This window comes from Fusarium oxysporum, chromosome VI, assembly GCF_013085055.1.
Source record: "Fusarium oxysporum Fo47 chromosome VI, complete sequence".
Classification (NCBI taxonomy): Eukaryota; Fungi; Ascomycota; class Sordariomycetes; order Hypocreales; family Nectriaceae; genus Fusarium; species Fusarium oxysporum.
Genome location: NC_072845.1, coordinates 2,834,825 through 2,856,544, shown reverse-complemented (window position 1 = coordinate 2,856,544; position 21,720 = coordinate 2,834,825). Strand labels below are relative to the sequence as shown.

Below are 21,720 nucleotides of genomic sequence, written 5' to 3'. Positions count from 1 at the left end.
AGTCGGTACTCACAAAAATGTAACCGCGTCTACCCTGCAAAGTTCGCTTGCCAGGTACCTTGCGAGTCTTCCCAACGTGGGGCGCAACAATTGGCCATGAGTTGGCGTCTCCTCTTGTGAAAATCTGACTCATTTGCTGCCCAACGTGACAATAAGGCCCAGCCGGTGACTTGCACAACCTAGCCCACTCCGCCCATTGAGCGCTGCTGGCGCTGAGCACAGCTACTGTACGTAAGTTAGTTTATGCTTTAGTCAGGTCGACGTGGACATTGCTTGCTTGATCGATATTGTTTTTCTCATGTGAGGGAGCCGATTCACATCACATCTTAATCGCCGTTAGCTCACTATCACATTCTCCTACCACAACGAAAACGTAACGCAACACACACAAACATACACACTTTTTTCCCCTGCACCTCGCCATCGGATACACGGAGCTTGCTGCCCCCGACAGATCTCCAGCATGAATTTGTCTGCAGATGAGGCTCAGGCCGACACCGGCCAGCCGCTCACCAAATACTACTTTGCCTATGGTAGTAATCTTCATCTACAGCAGATGAAACGAAGATGTCCTGGAAGCAAATTCATCGGCTCTGGGAAGCTGGCAGATCATCGTTGGCAGATCAACGAGCGTGGATACGCCAATGTTATCGAGTCGCAAGGTCATTGGGTTGAAGGCCTTGTTTATGAGATCAATCCCCGCGATGAGGCTCGTCTTGATATCAATGAAGGTGTTTCCAAGGACGCATACCAAAAGAAGTACATGACTGTTACGCTACGGCGTGCCGAAGCCGCCTTATATCGCCGGCCTGTGTCTTGGATTGTCAACAATGGTGGCCCAGACCACGCACGAGTCCTTGCCCAGCAAGGGGAAGGGCAGAGGAAGGCCATCAACCACAAGCCACATTTGGAACAGAACATCTTGGTATACATAAGTCCAAGATACATTGTCGATAGCGAGCCAAAGGAGGAGTATATCAACAGAATCAATTCAGGCATTGTTGATGCCACATCCTTAGGGGTCACCAATGATTATATCAGCAACTGTGTTCGACCTTTCATTCCAGCACCGACTGGCCAGACCTCAGGAGACAAAGAGGCAACTGGGCCTGCGAAAGCTACCGCACCGCCGAAGCCAAAAGTTGTGAGAAAAGTTCCGAATCCCGCAAAAAAGGTGAAGCAACCTGCCCGCGAGGTCAAGCGAGCAACTCCTCCCAGAGGGAGAGAATTATCACCGCCAAACAACAGGACATCTGGCCAAAGACCTCTGCACCTTCAACCTCAGGTGGTTCAAGGTCAGCGCTTGACCAGGAACGCCGCATCGAATGTGCCTGAGAGGCTCGGGCGGCCTTCACAGTCACGGTCATCAGCACCACCACTTCCCCCAAGGCCACTCGCGCCACATTACCCCGGAAACACTCTACAGGTTCCTGTTTCTGGTCGGCGGCGACCTGCATCAGAAGTTGGCGCCCCACCACCGCCTCTACCTCCTCGGCCAACCCGCCGAGTTCGCAGTATACCGGTAATCGTTACTCATCAGGAAGGTTATGGTGGTTATTGGTATCGATAAAAGCATTTCTAGCCCAGTTTCCTTAAAATACCCAAATATGATATCCTTCAGACAATAAAAGTAGCATACGTGCGTTTTATTCTTCTCCAGTTATCGTTTTATCTTTTTAATGCTGTTGTCTCTGTTTGCTGACTTCTACGCCTTACAAGAACACAATTTCATAAAACAAGGACTAATATCTTTGTCTGCTTGATGCCGATATGACAGATCCAGCTGGCCCTAAGACATGTCAGAGCTTAAAAGGGTGTGGAGAATACCTGTACTCACTCCTTGAACTTGATGCTCTTGATGAGCTTCGACTGGTTCCTTGAGAAGTTGGCGTATTATTCCATAGGAAACTCATTATTGTTGGGCCCTGGAGCACATCCCCACCAGAGTTGGTGACGAGAACTGTGGGTTTAACAATTGCTTTCAGCCCGAGCTTTCTACCACCCTCGACTCTCTCGACGAAAAGCCCGGGAGCTATATCAAAGAGATATATGACACCGCGGCGTGCTTGAGAAGCTGCCTTTGTTCCACTCAAGTCAAGAATTGCTCCTCCATTCGCCAGATTCAAGCATTGGTAAACCTCCAACCTCGTCGCAGCTGTGCGAGCAGGCCACTTCAATGAAAATACACTGGGCGCCAGGTGAAGCTGATGAGCGAGATCTGCTGCAGGTTCTACAATGCTTCGACGAACAGAACTATGCAGTTCAGCGGGAGGACTTTTCGGGGCAATTATTGAGAGTAAAGTTGTCAGATCGTCAACAACAAAATTCAGAAATCTTTGCCGGCGCGTTCTGAAAGATGGTTGGTGAGTCAAGGCAGTCAGCGTCTCGCTTCTCCATTCCCTACAATGAGCTGTATCTTGTGAGATGTCAGCAGCTTGGTATATATATCACGCCCTGGGATTAAGACAAACCTCTTGGCAGTCGGGACATAGTATTCTCGAGATCATCAACCCATCTCGACGTTCCGTCACCTTCCGTATCATCGAGAGGACAATAAAAGGACTTTGAGAACAGAGTAACGTGGAGATAGTTCATGATGACCCCAGTGATGTGAAATTCGTCAGACTGCGTAACATTTAAGCATCGTCTTGACTGTTCCCTGAGAAGAGAAACGAGTCGCAGCCCTTCTGGAGAGGATGCTCTGGCAGCAAGGCGGCCAATTTCCAGATCCTCAATAGCATATGCAGCACGGTTTTCAACCCAGCGCTGGACATTCCCAACTAGGATCTTGTAGGCTTCTCTAGCCTCTGCTTCTGTGATATCTCTTCTCCTAGGCTGTAGACGAAAGATCTGATCCTGAGCCTCTGCGAGCTGCCGCTGGGCGACCGCAAGTTGTCTTCTGAGAGTTTCCGCCTCTACTGCAAGCTGGCCCTTTTCTGATTCCCGATTCTCAATCTCCTGTTGCCTGGAGTCCAATACATTCTCCGTGAAGCGGCGCAAATGGGTCTCGCTGGCCAGTTTGTCCTTAAGTGCGGGAGTCTGTGGGGATCCTTGTTTCGTCGTATGGTCTTCCGCTTGCTTCTGGCTATTTTCATGACGAGCCGTCTCCGGATCCATGATGACGGATTGCTGTGTTCAGAGTTATTGTGTATAACAGCCCAATGATGAAGATGAGTCTGTCAGTGTCGCACGTGCAAATCGTTAAGCGACAGAGGTTGACCAGTAATCCGCTAGATTGGTTCTATCCGTCTGGTAAGTCGAATCAAAGGCAACACATCAAGGTCATCTTACAGGGTACCACCAATGGGCGTCAAGACTCCTTGGAAAAGAACTCAATACTCGCAGCCTCACATTGCGGTTGGACCCAAGCATGGTTTCGTTTAGGCGCCAGGTGATGGGTACCTAATGCATTCGGAAGTCTTCCAGCTGTACGACATCAAAAGTCGGTCTCGTCTTAGGCCGCTTAGGCGGCCACTGCATGCTCCACTGCCTGGACTTACCAGGGTTACAGTCATTCGTAGCTGCGCCGAGTTTCTGTTCAAGGTCAAGTCTGCAGTGCCCAAACCCCATCCACCCACTCGATTGAAAGCCCTGACGAGGCCGAAGTTGGTGGTCAAAGTGGTGGTCATTGCTCCATAACTGGTCGGTGAGGATGAGCGAGGCCCAAAGAACCCCAGGCCCACACAACAAATGAGGCCTGAAGAGTCAGATTCAATGGTTGGCCACGTCCAGAATCACAGACAGATCCTCGGGTGCTGGCGAAGAATGTTCCGTCGCCCTGCTGGTTTCTATCGTAACCAATTGGGAGTTGACATGAGTGAATTCTGGGGCAAGTCCCATTTTCACGAATGAGCTTTTGGGCAGAGTAGTTCCATATCTCGTACATCACTAGATCATGCCTGACTGTTCCACCACAAATAGTTGACAATGAAACAATCATAGGAAGCCTTTAGGAAGTAGTTTGGTCATGAGCAATCGCAGAATCGTTGTATCCATAGATTTTGGAACGACATACTCAGGTGTCGCTTGGGCTGACACAACTCGGGTAAGCGTTGTCCTAACATCTCTCGGGGTGAGCTTGCTAACCCTTGCAGCCTGATGTTCAACATGTCTTGACAGAATGGCCCTCAGCCGGCTCGTCGAAGAGCAGTCCCAAAGTACCAACTGAGCTCCGAAGAGTGGCGACTGGGTGGCAGTGGGGATTTCAGATTCCCGAGTCTGCGAAGAGGATCAGGTATTTCAAGCTGTTCGTTTTGCTGTGCCTTCAGTCCATTTGCCGTGTTTGACCAGACCTTATAGAAAGCTGGATGATCCAGCCCAGATCACCAAGGATGGAGAATCAGCAAAAGACCTGACCAAGGTCTATCTATCATGCCTCCATGAGCATTTCGTCAGCCTACTTGAAAAGAGACTATCGTCGAGCGTGGTAAAATCAACACCCATGGACTTTGTCGTCACAGTCCCCGCTATTTGGTCACCAAAAGCAAAGCAATCGACGGAGCAGGCCGCAGCCATGGCAGGATTTTGTGGTAATCAGAGGATCCAGCTCATATCAGAACCAGTGGGTTGGATTTCGAGTCGCAGAGGAAAGTGTGTTGCTAACAAATGACAAGGAGGCAGCCGCTTTATACACCCTCAAGACCCTTAGCCCCTCTACATTACAAGTAGGTCGAAAATTTGTTGTTTGCGATGCGGGAGGCGGTACCGTTGACTTGATCTCTTATCAAGTAACCAAAATAGGCAGAGTTGAAGTAAAAGAAGTCACCGAGGGTACAGGCGGGAAGTGCGGTTCGTCCATGCTGAATATGCGCTTTCGTCGGCATCTGAAACAAACTCATGGAGACAAGTACTGGACTGATGAGAGACTCGTAACAGCTTTGAGTGAGTTCGAGTCGGTAAGATTTCCAAGGTTTTATTTTCTAGCCAGTTCGCTCAGAGGGATACAGTTCAAGAAGACCTTTTCTCCAAAGGGCGAACCTTTGACTCTCAAAGTCGATCCCAGTCTTGGTTTACGACGGAACCGATACACTATGACGCAAGACGACATGAAAACCAAAATCTTTGAGCCCATCATGAAAGATGTCGTGTGTCTTATCAAGGAACAGATCAAGATGGCGGGAGATGGTGTCGCCGCTGTGATTATGGTTGGAGGATTCGGGCAAAGTCGATATTTGAAGTCACGCGTACGTGATGCAATATCCAGCCGAACAGATGTTCTTCAACCAGAAAGTGGCTGGACGGCGGTGGTAAAAGGTGCCGCAATGCATGGGCTCAGTCGATATCAGCCCGCAGGCACCCGGGTGGAAGTTGCATCTCGAATTGCAAGACGATCGTACGGTACATGCTTGATGACGAAATACGATATGATGAAACACAACCCCAAAGAAGCGTTCGTATGAATTCTTTCTGACAAATGTGGTTGCTGACGGTTTATAGGTTCTGGTCGGAAAAGGAGCAAGAAACAGTCGTCTCAGAAATGTGTTGGTTTATTCAGAAGGTATTTTGATTCCTCTCCAAACTTCGTATTGATTGCCACTAACTTTGGAAGGGTGAGTCCTACCCAGAAGGCAAACCGTCGCGGATAGAATACCAATGCGATCTCCCGGTAATGCTTGGCCATGTGCCACAAACCGAGATCGATATTTACAGCAACAATAATGACGGAAAAGCTCCCGTCCATCTCGATGAAACTACGCAGCACATCGGAACGCTCTCACTTGACCTAAGAAAGATCCCAGAAACAGTCAAAAGAACCGCGAAGATCAGACGTATGGGTTGGCATCGGTACTATTGTTTGAAAGGGGCTATCGAAGCCGTGTACGGGTCAGCGGAGATCACGTACACAGTCAAACTTGGAGGTAAGAAATTCCGTAGTGTTTCTGATGTACCAAATGCTAAGCCGCGCTCGTCTAGGAATAACACATGACATGATCAGTGTTCGCTATGAACGTTAAGCTCGAAAGACAAGTTCCGAAGTCAGACAAGAGTAAAGGGGGGGAGATGAGTGTGTGAGATCATATATCGATACCACTATAGAGCCTTTGCCGTTGTATGTCAACCATCGTAATGAAATGTCGTTTGATATGGATCTGAGACTACCAGAAAGCTACCTCCTAGATGGTTCTTATTGGTCACGTGATTTCGTGTTGCCCCACCGTGACCCGTCGCGTCCTCCACATTGAAGGTACTACCTTAACCTTAGAGCGCCAACCTTGATCATCCATCTGTGAAGCAACAAAGATCCAGCCGCACCCAAAGATGCTGCATGCATCATGGCGGCCAATCTGCATTTAAGGGCGGCTGTACCGGATCATGGGCAACCGGCCGGTAAATTTGCCGCTGGCCCTCCTCCCTCAACCTTAGCTGCGCAGCTTGTGGAGAATATTTCAGCATCCACGAAATCCTCCAAATCAGATGAGAACAGTGAACTCAAAGGCTTCTTTGCTATTATTCAACGCGTCAAAGATGACCCGACTCTTCTCAAGACGCCAGAGGACCGAGTTGAGCATAATCATATGCTTATTTACGTTTACTCGAGAGCTGTTCTTGAAGGAATTCGATTAGATGACCCATTTCTTGACCGGACACAAGTACGGACAGAAGGCCTCAAGGCCATCAGTTTTCTCAGGTTCTCTATCAAAGAAACTCCGGCAGTTCTGAAACATAGAGTGGGTGAGCAAGAGTACATGTTCCGAGGGCGGGAGCCATTATGGGTTTGGCTTCTTCCTCAGCTGCTTAGACTTCTTGGCCATTCCCAGTGCCTTGAACTCACAGAAGCAATTGAAGGCTTCCTCCAGTATACAATGCTAATAATAGCACAAAACTGGACTCTGTGGGATATGGCGCCATCATTCTTATTCTATCTGCGTACCATCACATCTCGTAAGTAGTTAGCTCGACTTTGACAATAAAGCAACTCACAATTAATTGACAGATACCCTTCAACAGCTTCAAGACCCTCTAGTAGTTCCATCTGTGGAAGAAAGTTTCAAGTCACTTTCTCTACCTCCTCAAATTGCTCTCAGCCAATTCGTCGACAAGCAGTCGCCCTTCACAAGCCAGCTTACATATTCTGTTGACCGAATGTCGCAAGCGCTGCAACAACTGATCAGCTTTTGCAAAGTGGCGGCCTATCCTCTGACAGCTTCAGATGATGCCTTTAATAACGTTACCTCCTTCTCAGAGAGTACGGTATGGTTGATTGATGTCCTAGGGGACATGCGGGTTATCCAGACCCGGTACGGTAGCAACTTTCCTGCCTCTTCGCTTCATGTTCTCCAACTGGCTCAAGAAATCGAGCGAGCACTACGGAGAAGAAAAGGCATCAGCGCTTCTGTTCACAAGAAGGCCATCACTCTCATGATATTGCTTTGTGGTGAGATCGCGACAAGCCTCAATCCCATGCCGATGCTAGACATTGATGAGGAAACGCGGCATACATACTGTATGGCTCTAGCTATAATAACAGCAGCATCTACTGAAAATACGTCAATTGGCCGGTTAGCGGTTTCCGGCATTGTAGATGAGTCTTCAATGTTTTATACATCCCTGCCTGAAGGAACAGATCTGTGGGTGGGTTGCATCCTCCATAATTCCTCCATCAGCAACTAATTCTCAAGAAGAGGGTGATACAGACTTTAAGACAGATCAATTTCGATCCCAGGCCAAAGCTGCTCTCCTCAAACCTACATCCACTGAGTTTTGAGGATTCTGCAGTGCAAGAGATAATCGAGACCTTGGCGCTGAGCTACGAGCCTCCCGAAACAAGTTCACAAGACCGTCTTAAACGCCGAAAAATAGCACAGGCAGACTCTAGCCCCACGGCGGTCCTCATGAGACTTTTGGGTGACGTTCTAGGGCTTGCAGATGTGGACGATGATTTTCTTAATCTTGAGAATCAAGTATTGTCAGTGGTTTCATTGATTTGATCTTCAAATGCTTACTGAAGTAGGGGAGCCTTTCCAAAGGCTGACACATCACGTCAATGTCTCATACTTGATTTGCTATCGCGGATATCTTGCGTGGCCGATGGTGGCAACGAGACAGTCAATGATACAAAAGCAGCAGTGACAGAAACAGCCTGCTCCATTTGTGAACATAATGCACCTCCAGTTCGATCAAACCTTCATGGAGCAACCGTGCATAAATCCCGAATCGAGGCACTCTTTACCAAACTGATCCGACTCCCCGCCCTTGCTGAATCTCGGCGTCCAAGGGTTGCTGCCATGTTGGCTATAAGGAGAGTGATTCTTCATTGTGAGGATACCGAATTACTTAATCTGGAAACGTCTGGGATGGGCCAGTGGTGTCTTCAGTCCTTAAACAGCTCTGTGAGGGAGCTGCGGATAGCTGCCGGGCGTGTTCTAGCCACCTTCTCTTTGGCTAGGCCAGAGCCAATTCTTTCCAACATGGTTCTTCCGGCTCGACCAGCAGAAGCCAATGGTGCTAGGAACCCACGAGTGAATCAGGCTCAAGCGGCCTCCACAGATGGCAAATTCCAGACAAATGCATCAAATGGATCTTCTCCCATGAAAACGCAAGATTTGATCTCGCGCAATAGAAAAAACTCGATTGCTTTCCTGAAATCAATCTCAGATAAGAACCAGCCTAATTTAACTGAAACGTTTATTATGGCATGGGGTCAATTGGGAACGGTGGTCTGGGAACACGAACTCAACTTGGTTCTCATCAAGCTTTTGGAGTACTTGGGAAGCAACAACAATATCGTGTCAGCTTGCGCCTTCAATGAGCTATTGAATCTAGCTGATGCTCGTCGAGTAACCCCACGTAGGCTTTTCGAGCCTTTTTGGCCAAACCTAGCATACATGACCACCAAGGACATGGTCCAACGCCCTCAAATGAGCCGGACAATTGCTGAATTGCTACAAGTGTCTGTCAACGAGTTACTCCTCCTGATTCAAACGCACGCACTGCCGTGGCTTGTGCTTGACAAGCAAAAAGACGTTATCCAAAAGATTGCGGAGGCACGGCAGGAGTCCGAGGTTTGGCTACCATTAATCGACCCTGCGAACCTAGCCGCAACCCTGGCCTTGCTCTTGGTTCAAGATACAGACGATATCGCTAGTTTCGCAAAATCTCGCCTCGATGAGTTATCGACACATTTTCAAACAGAGCCCCTCGTCAACCTGCTTCAAGTGGAACCAGTGCTCACCGTCATAGAGTTACTTAAAGCTGCCGGCGACGCAGATGAAACAAAAAAGGCACCAGTAAGTCAAACCTCGATGCATCTTTGGCGTAAGCTTATGCAGCTTCAGGTCCGCAAAGCTTTAGACACTATGGCGAAAATGATGATCCCAGCAAACAAAGAAACCCGAGCTAAGAAGTCGGACCACACTGCTCGGTTTATTCATTCACAACTTCTTGGCCTCATGGCATGTCTCTTCGATGTCATCAATGACCAGAGCCTTCCTGACCCAGAGCGTCGGCGCTACATTCGGGCCATGGAGGAAATGATCAGGGTGTCGAGGGGCTATGCAAGCACAGCCAGACCGCAAGTATGTGCCATATGTTTCCGGCCTTGAATGGCAGTACTGACTGTATTTCTAGATGTCTGCTTGTTTGCTCTCGACACTGGCACAAGATGCGCTGAGAGAAGCAAGTTTCTCATGTTGGGCATCGATGCTCACACACCTTGAGGAGACAGATGTCGAGGCATTATTAGAAACAACATTTTTCGTCGTTACCCGTTACTGGCCCTTCTTGAGCGAGTCAACGGCTCTTCTAGCGCAGCAAATGCTCAAGTCTCTCGTCGATGAATTTGATCCCCTTGTTGCGAAGTACATCGTCAAGCTCCCTTCGCTCAGACACATTCCAGAGTTGAGGGACATCGAGACAAAGCTGGATCAGCATAGACCAGCAACACTCGCGGTTGAAGAGGTTTTGGAAGCTTTCGCCGAGAGAATCTGCCATGAAAACTCCGGTGTTGCCCTTCAAGCATTGACAGAATTGATACCATACCTTCAGGAAAACCAAGCGCTGCTTCATACATCTGAGATTAGTCTACAGTCAGATATTGGCGTTGTCGCACTTATGCGGTCGCTTCTGGATTGTGCAAGTAAATACAGCGGCTTTCCAGGAGATATAGCGCGCCTATGCACAGAAGCAATGGGCTTGATAGGCTGCCTGGATCCCAGTAAGATCGAGACTGTTAGAGAACAACGATCAATAGTCATATTGAACAATTTTGCGACGAATGAAGAAACTACGGACTTCGTTCTGTTTCTTCTGGAAGAGGCCCTGGTGCCAGCATTCTTATCTACGACTGATGTTAAGTTCCAGGGATTCTTGTCTTTTGCTATGCAGGAACTCATGGGCAGGTGCGATATCAAAGCTGCATGTGCCATGGAAAACTCGGGGATGAAAGGTGGAAACGACATCTATCGAAAATGGGTTGCAATGCCAGAAACTGTTCGGGAAGTGGTAGCACCTTTTCTAGCCTCCCGGTATGTCGTTGCTCCAATGCCACACACCGAGATCGAGTATCCGCTCTTTCGTCCTGGCAGACCTTATCCGAGTTGGCTGAGAGTTTACGTTCTGGACCTTCTACGTAAGGGGCAGACGCCATTTGCCGACTTGATATTCGAGCCTCTGGCGCGTGTCATTCGCGTTAAAGATCTCTCTATTGCAGAGTTCATCCTTCCCTATATAGTCCTGCATACTCTTTTAGGGTCTCGGACTACACAGCAAGAAAGGGACGATATTCTCGGGGAACTTCTTGCTATCTTGCAATATCAGCCTGCTGAGACGGCATCGTATCAGGAGAAGGAGGATACGCGGCGATACTGTCATGTAGGCTTCAAAATACCTTGGTCTTGTGACAAAAACTAACTGGTCATTAGCTTGTATTTCGCGTTGTAGACTATGCAATGAGATGGATGCAAACTAGGCGAGCAGCTGGTCGCCTCACTGAAACTGACAGGGAGAGGCTAGCTCAAGTGCAGGAGGCTCTCGATCTGATTCCAGCCGAACTCATAGCACAAAGGGCTGTCGATTGTAATGAATACGCACGTGCTCTTTTTCATTTAGAGCAACATGCCCACAAAATGGAACAGAGGAAGAAAGAACCAGGGGAGCGTACCTGTCTCTTACAAAAACTTCAAGATATCTATGCCAATGTCGATGAGCCTGATGGTCTTGATGGAATTTCAGCTCATTTACAAGTTCTTGACATCAACCAACAGATTCTGAGCCATCGCAAAGCAGGCAGGTGGACTGCTGTTCAGAACTGGTACGAGATGCAACTCGCTGAGAACCCTGTCAACACAGATATCCAGATCGACTTGCTTCATTGCCTGAAGCAGGCTGGTCAGCACGGTAGGTTCCTTCAGTCTTTTGTCCCGACACGAGCTAATTATTGACAGAGGGGTTATTGAATCACATCGAGGGTATGCATACAGATGCATCTACGGACAACAAGATCATGCCTTATGCAGTAGAGGCGGCATGGGTTACAGGAAGGTGGGAGAGCCTTACCAAATTCACTCAACGATTTCGCGGCGACCCTATTGAAGACTTCAACATCTCGATCGCGACCCTTTTCGAAAAGCTGAGGGCTAAAGACAAGCCTAAAGAGCTCATTAAGATAATGAAGGATATAAGAGTCAAAATTTCATCATCGATGAACGCTGCATCCACCTCTTCGCTACAAGCCTGTCATGACCTCCTTCTTAAGTCACATGTTCTTACGGACGTGGAAATCATAATAGGAACAAAAGCGGGTGACGAAGTCGCCCGCCAAAAGACAGCAGCCCTGCTAGAAAGGAGACTCGAAATTATAGGTGCATACATGAACGACAAGCAATATCTTCTTGGTATTCGCCGTGCCACCATGGAGTTAACTAGGTAAGATACATTGCATAGGAGCTATCGACAGCCCGTATACTTACCAATACAGACCTACATTCACTGACCTAGACATTTCTGGATTATGGCTCTCGAGTTCACGCCTTGCACGGAAGTCGAACTCGCTTCATCAGTCTTTTAACGCTATTCTACACGCTTCGAAGCTGGGCGATGATGCGGCTACTATTGAGAATGCCAAGCTTCTTTGGAGAGAAGATCAGCACCGAAAGGCAATACAGGTTTTGCAGGGAGCAATTAAGAGCAACAAGTTCATGACACAAACAGGGACAGCAACCAGCACAAGTTCAAGCAAGTTAAGCCCACAACAGAAGCTCTTGACGGCTAGGGCGCAGCTGCTGCTTGCCAAATGGCTTGATAGCGCTGGGCAGACGCACGCCGGTGCATTGCGTGAAAAATATCAGCAGCCACCCAAGACCTTCTCGACTTGGGAAAAGGGACATTATTACCTTGGCCGTCACTACAAGAAGATCCTCGAAGCTGAAAAGCCGCTCAAAGCCGATGACCAGAGCGACAACTACATCACCGGTGAAGTCGCTAGACTCGTCATCGAGAACTATGTCCGTTCACTTAACTCGGGCACCAAATATCTTTACCAGACTCTCCCACGAATTTTGACTCTCTGGCTTGACCTTGGTGCCCAAGTAGACAGAGCACCAGAAGGGAAAGCATCGCTATCTCGCGAGCTCCACCGAAGACGCGTTGAGCAGCTCAATCTTTTGCACTCTTTTCTTGACAAATACATCCATAGGCTGCCGGCGTACATCTTTTATACAGCTTTGCCACAGATTGTTGCACGCATCGCCCACCCCAACTCGAACGTTTTCGACCGGCTGACACATATCATTGCCAAGGTCGTGGAAGCTCATCCTCGGCAAGCGCTTTGGAGCCTTATTGGCATCATGACAACAAGACAAGTGTCGGAAAGAAAGGCACGAGGCACTCAGATCCTTCAGACTCTCAGGAATATATCGAAGAAAGTTGAGGGCTCTACGACCGATTTCAAACACCTGCTCAGGATGGGAGAGAAATTAGCCGAACAGCTGCTTCTTGCATGCCAAAACGGAGACTTCCGGGGCAACAAGACTGTTCATGCCAGCCTGGGTAGAGATCTTCGATTCAATCATAAATGTACTCCATGTCCGTTGGTCGTGCCTGTCGAGAGCTCTTTGACGGCAACGTTGCCGGCTGTATCAGAGTATGTTAAAAAACACAAGGCATTTTCTAGAGATGTTGTTACGATTGACTCCTTTCTGGATGATGTGCTCGTGCTGAGCTCGCTGGCTAAGCCAAGACGACTTACAACACGAGGGAGTGATGGCAAAAGCTACATGCTTCTCATCAAACCCAAGGACGACTTGCGAACTGACCAGCGTCTTATGGAATTCAATGGATTGATCAATCGGTCGTTGAAACGAGATGCGGAATCCAGCCGGAGACAGCTTTACATTCGAACATATGCTGTAACGCCACTCAATGAAGAGTGCGGAATCATTGAATGGGTTCCAGGAATCAAAACTATGCGAGACATTCTCATCAATCTTTATGCTTCCCGAAAGATTTACCCCGACTACACCGTTCTGAAACAACTCATGGATGAAGCATGTTTATCAGACGGCAAAACCAGGATATTTACTGATGAGGTCCTGGGGAGATTTCCTCCGGTACTTCAGTTGTGGTTCACGCAACAGTTCCCTAGTCCGTCAGCGTGGTTTGCTGCGCGTTTAAAATACACACGGTCGTGTGCTGTCATGTCAATGGTAGGCACCATCCTAGGCCTTGGCGATAGACATGGTGAGAACGTGAATTTGGAGGAGGGCAATGGTGGAGTATTTCACGTCGATTTCAATTGTCTCTTCGACAAGGGTCTAACATTTGCCAAACCTGAAAGAGTGCCGTTCCGACTTACCCACAACATGGTGGCTGCGATGGGTATATACGGTTACGAAGGACCATTTCGCAAGTCTTGCGAGCTGACTCTGAGCATTCTTCGTCAGCAAGAGGAGACTCTGATGACAATTCTAGAGGCTTTCATCTACGACCCAACGTTGGATCTACAAAAGGAGAAACGAGCACATCGGCGAGGAGATGTGGGCGTCAAGCTGCAGCCTCAGAGCGTTGTAGACAGTATCAAGCGCAAAGTCAGGGGTTTGCTTCCAACTGAAAGCATTCCTTTGGGCGTTGAAGGCCAGGTGGAGGAATTGATCAAACAAGCGGTTGATCCAAGAAATTTGGCTGCAATGTATATAGGCTGGTGTCCGTTCCTGTAAACCAGAACAAAGAGAGAAATACGTCAAGAGGCACGTTGCAGGTGAAAAGAGGAAGAAAAGCTTAGAATTAGTTCGCGCTTATAACAATCGGAGTCATTCACAAGATAAAAAAGTAAAAATCCCAGGTCATTCTATTTTGCTATTCCTTTATTTCATTTTCTTTCTTTATTTAGCAACGTTCGTAACTCCCTTATTGGTTGTAACCTTCCACATGTAGGTATCGTTCCAGGCGGAAATCTGGGGAAGAAGGAGCCATGCCACCACTCCTGCATGCTGGGGACGCGTTGGTCGCGCGCACCGCACCGCACCGTACTTCCCCAACGCTGAGCTGGCAGCACTTCCCACCTTCACTCACTCATCTCACCTTATCGCACTTTTTCTGCTTTGTTTTTATTCACAGAGCATCAGAAGGAGCTCAGGTATATAATCTCTCGTTCCTTTTACGAAAAAGAGATTTCTTCTAGCATCAGTCTTTCCAACAGCCATTTTCTTTTCCCCACTTCCTTGCGAACGCGCAACAAGCTATCCAGAGCCAAAGCATTACTTGCATTCTTCGTCTTTCTCACTCTACCAATCTATTCGACGCTCGAATTTTCGTAGCATACCTTCTACTACCGCCAAGATGGGTGAATATCGTATTGGTAAGGCCCCAAAAATATCCCCGTTCCTCATGATCGCGTTACGATGCAGCACCTCTGTTGTCTGCTCTGCTGAGCAGTTCGCTCACATTGTATTAGAGTTATCCCCCAACAACCGCGCCACGTGCAAGGATACTGAGTGCAAGAAGAACGGCGAGAAAGTCACCAAGGGCACTCTGCGTTTTGGTAGCTATGTCGTCATCAAAGAACATGGGAGCTGGTCATGGAAACATTGGTAAGTATCTGTAATTCATCAGCTATGCTGATAGTAGAGCGCTGATACTAAGGTGCCTATCAGGGGATGTGTCTCTGGTCAACAGCTAGAGAATGTCCGTGAACTGTGCCAGCAAGGTGATGGCTCCTTCGATTGTGACCTCATCGACGGTTACGATGAGCTTGGGTGAGTTTTGGCCTCCTTTTTATATCCGTGTTATCCTGACATTGATAGCGAACACCCTGACGTGCAAGAGAAGGTCCGCCGCTGTGTCAACCAGGGCTTCATTGACCCTGAGGATTTCAAAGGGGTATGTATAGAGTTCTGTATCAACGGTTGCAGTGATTGACATCATTCAGGACCCAGAGAAGAACAAGCTTGGTGAGAAGGGCATTCACTTGACTGAAGCACAGAAGAAGAAGAAGGCCGCCGCTGAGGCTGTGAGTCCTGAGCATGTATACACACTGTTGATGATTCTAACACCTTTCAGGCCGCCACAGGAGATGAAGAGAAGCCCAAGGCCAAAGGAAAGCGTGGACGCAAGAAGGCCGCCGATGATGAGGAGGATGAGGACGAGCCGCAGCCCAAGAAGGCTCGAACATCCAAGACTGTCAAGGCGGATGAGGAGGAGGAGCCTGCTGCTAAGCCGGCCCGTGGCCGCAAAGCTGCAAAGGTCAAGGATGAGAGCAAGGATGAGACTGCTGCCTCTGCTCCTGCTCCTGCTCCTGCTCCTGCCAAGAGAGGACGCAGAGCTTCAGCTCAGAAAGCAAAGGACGAATCCGATGCTGAGGAGAAACCTGTTCCTGTCAAAAAGGGACGAAAGGCGGCCACTAAGAAGGTAAAGGATGAAAGCGATGATGAAGTTCTCGCTCCTGCTCCTGCTCCTGCTAAGCGAGGGCGAAAGGCTGCTACCAAGAAGGCGGCTACCCCTGAGGAGGAAGATGTTGCGGTTGAGGAAGAGGAGCAAGAGAAGACCGCGCCAAGGACCAGAGCTCGCCGCAGCCGTTCCAGCAAAGCTTGATTGACGCTTTCGTTTCCGACAGCGGGTACGGCATGAGTACCTAAACTGTGTAGATCGCAGGAAAAATTATGATATTTTCATTTGTTGTCATTGTTGAGATCTTGGGATTGGGTCACTGAAGGATGGGTTACACCTTATTTCAGAACTCTTTGCGATTACTACGACTAGTGGGCAAGGGTCATTTCGTGGAAGTGGATGGTTTAGCTGCGCATACATGATAATCAGGGCAAGCAATAATTGAGTCGTTCTATCACTGAGGGTCCGTGACGTGTGCGGCTCTGACAAGGCGTGGTCCCAATGCCCAGGTAGGTTCTCTTGAGCCAATCATGGAGTCTGGAACTCAACAGAATTGGTGGCAGAAGTCAGCAGACATATATGAGGTACCGGTAGTGTATTTAGTAAGGTAGATTCGGCTCCGCCAAGTTCATATTTACATCAAACTAAAATAGCAACTGTGGATGGGCCATGATGCTGCCCAGGTGTCAGGTGTCAGGTGCCAGGCTTCTTTGACTCAAATCCACAATGGAAACAGTCGACTATTTTGGCAGCCCAGTGGATAATCTCATGCAGGTCCCATCAAGGAGCATTTGCTCAGCTACCGTCAGGATAAGACATGGGCTGGCTGGGCTGGCTGGGCTGGCTTGTGTTTGTTCCCCACAGACGGCGTGTTGCCGCTACGGAGAGCGAGGGGCATAACAGCATCCATTGCATCCATCGGGATGACGTTGCTCAGAATGACGTCGTCGATTCGTCACACATCACGATGCTGAATCAGTGTCGACTACGGCGGGGTTCACAGCACGATGGAATATAAATAAACTTCTCTGCACTCAACAGAGTCTCGCCCTCTTCATCTTCAAGCATCAGCCACAGCTAACCTCCAAGACACCTCAAACACTTCAACACCACAAACAAATCACCACAAAGACATCACAATGCCTCGCAACGGAGACGGTTCTTCTGACAACGGCCCTTTTGAGGCTGCCGACCACAACATCGCCCACGGTGTTGGCAAGCCTGACGTAAGTTTGTTCCTCCAAATCATCACATCGTTGATTTTGTTTAGCTGACTAACCTCCTCACTTCAGTCTGACCGTGTCGACCGCGCTGACAAGACCGCTGACCTCCCCGAGGGCAAGGACGAGCATGGCCAGGGTCTCCAGGATGCTCCCGCCAGCGGAGGCCAGAGCCAGGGCATCAAGCAGGGCAAGGACGTCGGACAGGGCAACTAGGAGCACAGATCTTGACGTCTGAGAGGGAATGGGAGAACAGAGGATGAAAGATACCTAATGACTGCATGGGAAAGTGAGTCAACGACGACCACAACGAAGTGAATATAAAGAAATGAACCACAACACATGTTTGCGAGTTCCATGCTATTGATGCTGTGATTGATGTGGGCGGATACGTGAACTCGCTGAGTCTGTAAGTCGTCCCCCGCGCTGGTGCTTCTGCAGATGCAAACTAAGTCTGGTCCAGGATGAAAGCTCATAACCAAGGGTCAGTGTGACCAATTGGTGCCGATGTGGGCCTTGCAAGTTCATCTCGGGTGTAAACAAACTTGACAATTACACATCAATAATTCCAATGGGTCGATCGTCCAAGTTTTTGTCACGCCAGCCAGGGCCATTCGGGATCATAGCAATGCTCTCGGCCAATTGACTTTCGGGTGGAGGAACCGTACTCCCAGAAGAGCCTAACCCAACATTGATCTGCAAGACATCGAGATCTAAGAGATACCCGGCGGGGAAGTTCATTTTTCGACCACAAACACAAGATATATTCTACAACAGCAGACCAGCATGCAACAATAACACATGAGTGGATCTTCAGGTCCTCTTCATCGGTCTGGTGGTCTAGTGGTATGATTCTCGCTTAGGGAAAACCCTACAGCATAGCTTGCGAGAGGTCCCGGGTTCAATCCCCGGCCAGACCCTTAACTTTTGGTGTTTTGTCCCTGGTGGATTTCGCTTTTGTGTCGCCATGTTCTTCTTCTTCGTTATTGCTGCTGGTACGGTGGCCATCTTCTTTTCAATACAACAGGTCTTGAGAACTGGGTATAGTGGTTTAGGCTTTATGTTTAAGTCTCTGCTTATGCTTTAATATCAGTCAGTCTTGAACTATATCATACATAACCTCATAGATCCCTTTTTTTTTCAAGGCCGTCAATGCTCCAGGAGCAGGTTACATATTTGGGATACTAACCTATCTTATCTTGAATCTGTCGCGTGATAAATTACCTATAACTGGTGGTGAAGTTGACCGTTCCCGTTACGGATTAGACTGGCTGCTCAGGGTGTGTGATTCGTTGAGCTTAAATCAGCCTTATTTCATAATTCCAGTGCAGGTGAACGATGCCATGTGTTAGTTAGACTACGGAAATAAAGGGATATATCAGATAATTACCAAAGAGAAGTTCTTGTGCGTTGACTACCATGGAGCTCAAACTCAGTCTACCTCTTATCCTCACGACACAAGTAACAACAGTCCATAATGGTTACCTCCTCGCGTCTTGATTCACGACCACCCCTCGTTGCTATCAGTCTCCTCAGTGGGATCGTCGCGTGAACGTGTCTCTCTGGTTTCTTTTGCCCCCATCCCCCTTGTTCTTCTCTTTCTTCTTGTCTTTGTGTACGCCTTGTTTTTTGTCTTCTTTATTGTTGTTCCTGGTGCATCTCTTCGACATGCGGTGTGTTGAGGATAAGGTCTTGCTGTTGCCAACGAGTTCAGGCATGAGTCGTACCCAATCTTGAATTCTTCTCTGAGCATCATTATTGTACCGCTGCTCTTTGGCGCTATGGTAGATCATATCCTCAACTGACAAGACCTCTTGTTTGCCATACAAGACACCTGGTTCTCTCATATGACTGCGATAGGTGTTGGGTTGATAATGAGCGTAGAAAGTGTCTGGCAGTCCTTGACCTACCCCGCGGCTCTGTGAGTGTGTGCCGTCAGGCTATATACACGATCAGTAAGTGATCTCAAAGTATCGACTGCTCGACTGTCTACCTACAACATTGACATTATCCTGGGATTTGCAGAAATATCCAACCGGCTGCGCGTTGACCCTCGGAGCAGGCTGGCAATCACAGTCGCAGGTACAGCATGGACCGCCTGGATCACAACTCCAATCAGATAAGGATTTCAAGCTTCTAGTCTCCCAACAGACATCAGGTCTGTTAAAAATATGGCAAGTTCTGAATGCTTGTTCCTGGTAGTTTTCGTAAAACTGGTTTTGTGCTGTGCCAATAAGATAAGGCATTTTGACCCAATCGTCGATGTCTGCAATTCCCTGGGCCATGTTGAGATGGATGATCTCTTCACTACAGTACAGCATGTAGCGGAAGAGATAGACGAAGAAAGGAAAGCTAACTTAATAAAAGCACATATAGAAATGATTTAAATTTGGCATCATGCTCTAAGTACATATCCTCTATACTTCCAACACACTATTAAGAGCAAGCACATATGCTGTACAACGATAAACATCTTTCTTAGATCAAAGAGCAGCTTGCCAAAAACCCCATTGGCATAGAATCGCATAAAGAGTACTACGACAGACTGCCAGAAACTTGCTGCGCTTGATGTAGCTACCCTTATGTGTTTCAATACAGATTCCCGATCTCTAAACAAAGAAGCAAAATGCTTATCCGCCGCTGATACTCTCTGTAGAACAATGCCCCATGCCCTCAAGTGAAAGTAAAACGATAGCCAACCCGAATATGTACCAAACGCCTGAGATATTGCGCCATATAATGCTGCCTGTGCAAAGTGATACAACCACATTTGTTTGTTGCTCGACAAGTCGACCTAACGCAACTTCAAGTCAACTTCCGATAGTTTTAAGCCTTTAAGTGTTTGCTGAATTAGATATCCCTGACATGGTTTGACTTCCTGGTGCGCTCGTTGAAATTTATGATGTACTGGAGTTAGGTGCCCCTTCGCGGAGATTCCTCCGTAACTCAGCAATGTCATCCATGCCCTCAAGACTTCCTTTGCGGCCCCAGTTCTTAGGCTTCCTTTTAAGGAATGCGCCAACTGCTCCCAGATAACCCTCATGACGGAGGAAGTAAGCCTGCTTCTCCCCCTTACTCCAGAACTTGATGGCATAGCTTAGTGTGTTGATGGTCTGACGATGGCCTCTGATGAAAGAACCACCAAAATAAATATTGGACAGATTGTGAATTTGGGACTGCAGGTAGGCGATCTGGCCAATATTGTTTGAGATGGCGTAAAGGAGAGAACGCGAAACGTCTGCGCTGTTGAAGGATGCGTCTTCCGGCGTAGCAGATCTGCCATCTTCGGCTGCTGATTCAGCCTCTCTCTTCATACGAAAAACTTTACCAAAGGATGAAGCGATTGTTGTGCTCTTGAGACCTATCTTGCCATAGTCTGTTCCATAGATGTCGCCAACTAGCATATCGACGTTGGCGTTGTCACCGTGAGCGGCTTGTTCAAGCATCTCGTCAAAAGTTCGCGCGCCAGTGAGCAGAGACAAGAGACCCCAGAGAGTACCACCGCCAAGCGATGTACCTCCGACTCGCTGATATGATCGTGGCCCAGTAACTTTCAGGAACGAGACACCTGAGCCGATATTTACAAGCAGATAAGGATATATATTATCCTGTGGCACGACGAAGTGCATGGGGTCTGTTTCGGAATAGGTAAAGACCTCACGGGGGATCTCGGTTATAAAGAAGTCGAGTCCTGGAAAAAACCGTCAATTGAAACGTCCTTGATAGCGAGCAGAACCGCTCACCAATGATGAGACATTCCATCTCATCCTCTTGCGACACATCCACTTCGAGTGCGGCTCGAATTTTGTCATAATACTTGTATGCGCCACCACCAGTCGCCATTACACACAACTCTCCCGGTTGTGAGCCATTGACAAGTTGGTTATCACGCAGATGTCGCATGAACTCCACACAGTCATCAATGCGATCTGTTTCGAAGCTTTGAAAGTTCAGTCGGCCGCCGGGATCCGTAGAATCAACTTCGCGCGAGAAGTAAACGAGCTTTATAAGCGATCCGCCAATCTGCAATGACACTCACCGCGTCAGCCATCGCTTCCCTTCTTGTGATTCAGAACGGATATACGTACGTCAATCGCAATATGGCTCACGATCGCAGTGTGGTATGGTAACCGGATGTCGCTCGTTTCGGGGTGCGTCGGGCTCATTCGGCCGTTATGTGATGTGGCACCGCCCGCGCTTGCGCCAGAGGCAGAGGCTGGCGTCGCCGTATCGGGGTCGACGATGAAAGCGCCTTTGACATTGATTCTGACACTGCCAGGGCGGATAATGGTGCTGTCTATTTCATCGGTCGACGTCATGGTACGGCGGCGCTTGTGGTCCAAAGGATGCGCCGGAGCTTGGAGTTCTTGCGCAATCGCATCTTCGTGTTCCGAAGCGGGAGTCATAGCGTGGTTATGTCTCCCGTGCCACGCTCGATGGACGTTCGAGAGGATAGAGGGGGTAAATAGATAGTGGAGATGGTTCGAGTTGAACGGCCGGGGAGCAGATTGCCAATACCCGCGCAGAGTTATTGCATAGCCTGGTTTATGATGATATATAGGGGGGCAGCAACAGACTTGAACGTATATTCGAAATATGAAATGGAGAGAACAAGGAACGGGGGAGATGGGCAAGGAGGTCAGAGCTACCTTAACATATAATAAATCGCTGTGGAGGGGCT

General features: G+C 48.5%; 7 protein-coding genes and 1 non-coding gene across 8 annotated transcripts; 5 read left to right on the top strand and 3 right to left on the bottom strand.

Annotated features, from left to right (window-relative positions):
• The first annotated feature begins 308 nt into the window (after window positions 1-308).
• Window positions 309-1,621, top strand: FOBCDRAFT_42977 (uncharacterized protein). Its single transcript, XM_031186111.3, has one exon. The coding sequence runs from the start codon at window positions 464-466 to the stop codon at window positions 1,568-1,570; it is 1,107 nt and encodes a 368-aa protein (XP_031037246.2). The 5' UTR covers window positions 309-463; the 3' UTR covers window positions 1,571-1,621.
• A 121-nt stretch (window positions 1,622-1,742) lies between these two features.
• Window positions 1,743-3,629, bottom strand: FOBCDRAFT_203287 (uncharacterized protein; the record flags this gene model as incomplete). Its single annotated transcript, XM_031186112.3, has 5 exons — window positions 1,743-1,789; window positions 1,838-2,416; window positions 2,472-3,129; window positions 3,292-3,402; window positions 3,501-3,629. 5 exons carry the CDS (start codon window positions 3,627-3,629, stop codon window positions 1,743-1,745), a joined length of 1,524 nt encoding a protein of 507 aa, XP_031037247.3.
• A 338-nt stretch (window positions 3,630-3,967) lies between these two features.
• On the top strand, window positions 3,968-14,150 carry FOBCDRAFT_295042 (uncharacterized protein; the record flags this gene model as incomplete). The annotated part of the gene is made up of 17 exons (XM_059611856.1): window positions 3,968-4,045; window positions 4,095-4,234; window positions 4,300-4,561; window positions 4,614-4,895; window positions 4,947-5,389; window positions 5,437-5,497; window positions 5,549-5,858; window positions 5,936-6,004; window positions 6,241-6,882; window positions 6,935-7,572; window positions 7,623-7,906; window positions 7,952-9,227; window positions 9,276-9,515; window positions 9,568-10,809; window positions 10,860-11,334; window positions 11,382-11,862; window positions 11,915-14,150. The coding sequence occupies 17 exons, from the start codon at window positions 3,968-3,970 to the stop codon at window positions 14,148-14,150; spliced, it is 9,159 nt and encodes a 3,052-aa protein (XP_059465165.1).
• A 345-nt stretch (window positions 14,151-14,495) lies between these two features.
• On the top strand, window positions 14,496-16,023 carry FOBCDRAFT_295037 (uncharacterized protein; the record flags this gene model as incomplete). The annotated part of the gene is made up of 5 exons (XM_054705103.2): window positions 14,496-15,023; window positions 15,087-15,188; window positions 15,237-15,312; window positions 15,362-15,442; window positions 15,493-16,023. Exons 1-5 carry the CDS (start codon window positions 14,773-14,775, stop codon window positions 16,021-16,023), a joined length of 1,041 nt encoding a protein of 346 aa, XP_054561078.1. The 5' UTR covers window positions 14,496-14,772.
• Window positions 16,024-16,958: 935 nt separating this feature from the next.
• Window positions 16,959-17,255, top strand: FOBCDRAFT_275782 (uncharacterized protein; the record flags this gene model as incomplete). The annotated part of the gene is made up of 2 exons (XM_031186125.2): window positions 16,959-17,045; window positions 17,112-17,255. 2 exons carry the CDS (start codon window positions 16,959-16,961, stop codon window positions 17,253-17,255), a joined length of 231 nt encoding a protein of 76 aa, XP_031037260.1.
• Window positions 17,256-17,868: 613 nt separating this feature from the next.
• Window positions 17,869-17,959, top strand: FOBCDRAFT_t153. Its single transcript has one exon. It is a non-coding gene; the product is annotated as a tRNA-Pro (tRNA).
• A 612-nt stretch (window positions 17,960-18,571) lies between these two features.
• On the bottom strand, window positions 18,572-19,324 carry FOBCDRAFT_203284 (uncharacterized protein; the record flags this gene model as incomplete). Its single annotated transcript, XM_031186127.2, has 2 exons — window positions 18,572-18,979; window positions 19,037-19,324. The coding sequence occupies 2 exons, from the start codon at window positions 19,322-19,324 to the stop codon at window positions 18,572-18,574; spliced, it is 696 nt and encodes a 231-aa protein (XP_031037262.2).
• A 448-nt stretch (window positions 19,325-19,772) lies between these two features.
• On the bottom strand, window positions 19,773-21,695 carry FOBCDRAFT_42949 (fumble-domain-containing protein). The gene is made up of 3 exons (XM_031186128.3): window positions 21,128-21,695; window positions 20,783-21,062; window positions 19,773-20,730 (listed from the first exon to the last, which is right to left on the bottom strand). Exons 1-3 carry the CDS (start codon window positions 21,443-21,445, stop codon window positions 19,937-19,939), a joined length of 1,392 nt encoding a protein of 463 aa, XP_031037263.2. The 5' UTR covers window positions 21,446-21,695; the 3' UTR covers window positions 19,773-19,936.
• Between the last annotated feature and the right edge of the window lie 25 nt (window positions 21,696-21,720).

What these genes read in the sequence shown, in the direction of transcription:
- FOBCDRAFT_42949 (XM_031186128.3), bottom strand. Translation starts at nt 21,445, where the DNA reads ATGACTCCCGCTTCGGAACACGAAGATGCGATTGCGCAAGAACTCCAA. An exon ending in TGAGCCATATTGCGATTGAC is followed by an intron (nt 21,063 to 21,127) that starts GTACGTATATCC and finishes GTGTCATTGCAG; the next exon opens with ATTGGCGGATCGCTTATAAA. An exon ending in GATGGAATGTCTCATCATTG is followed by an intron (nt 20,731 to 20,782) that starts GTGAGCGGTTCT and finishes GGTTTTTTCCAG; the next exon opens with GACTCGACTTCTTTATAACC.
- FOBCDRAFT_42977 (XM_031186111.3), top strand. Translation starts at nt 464, where the DNA reads ATGAATTTGTCTGCAGATGAGGCTCAGGCCGACACCGGCCAGCCGCTC.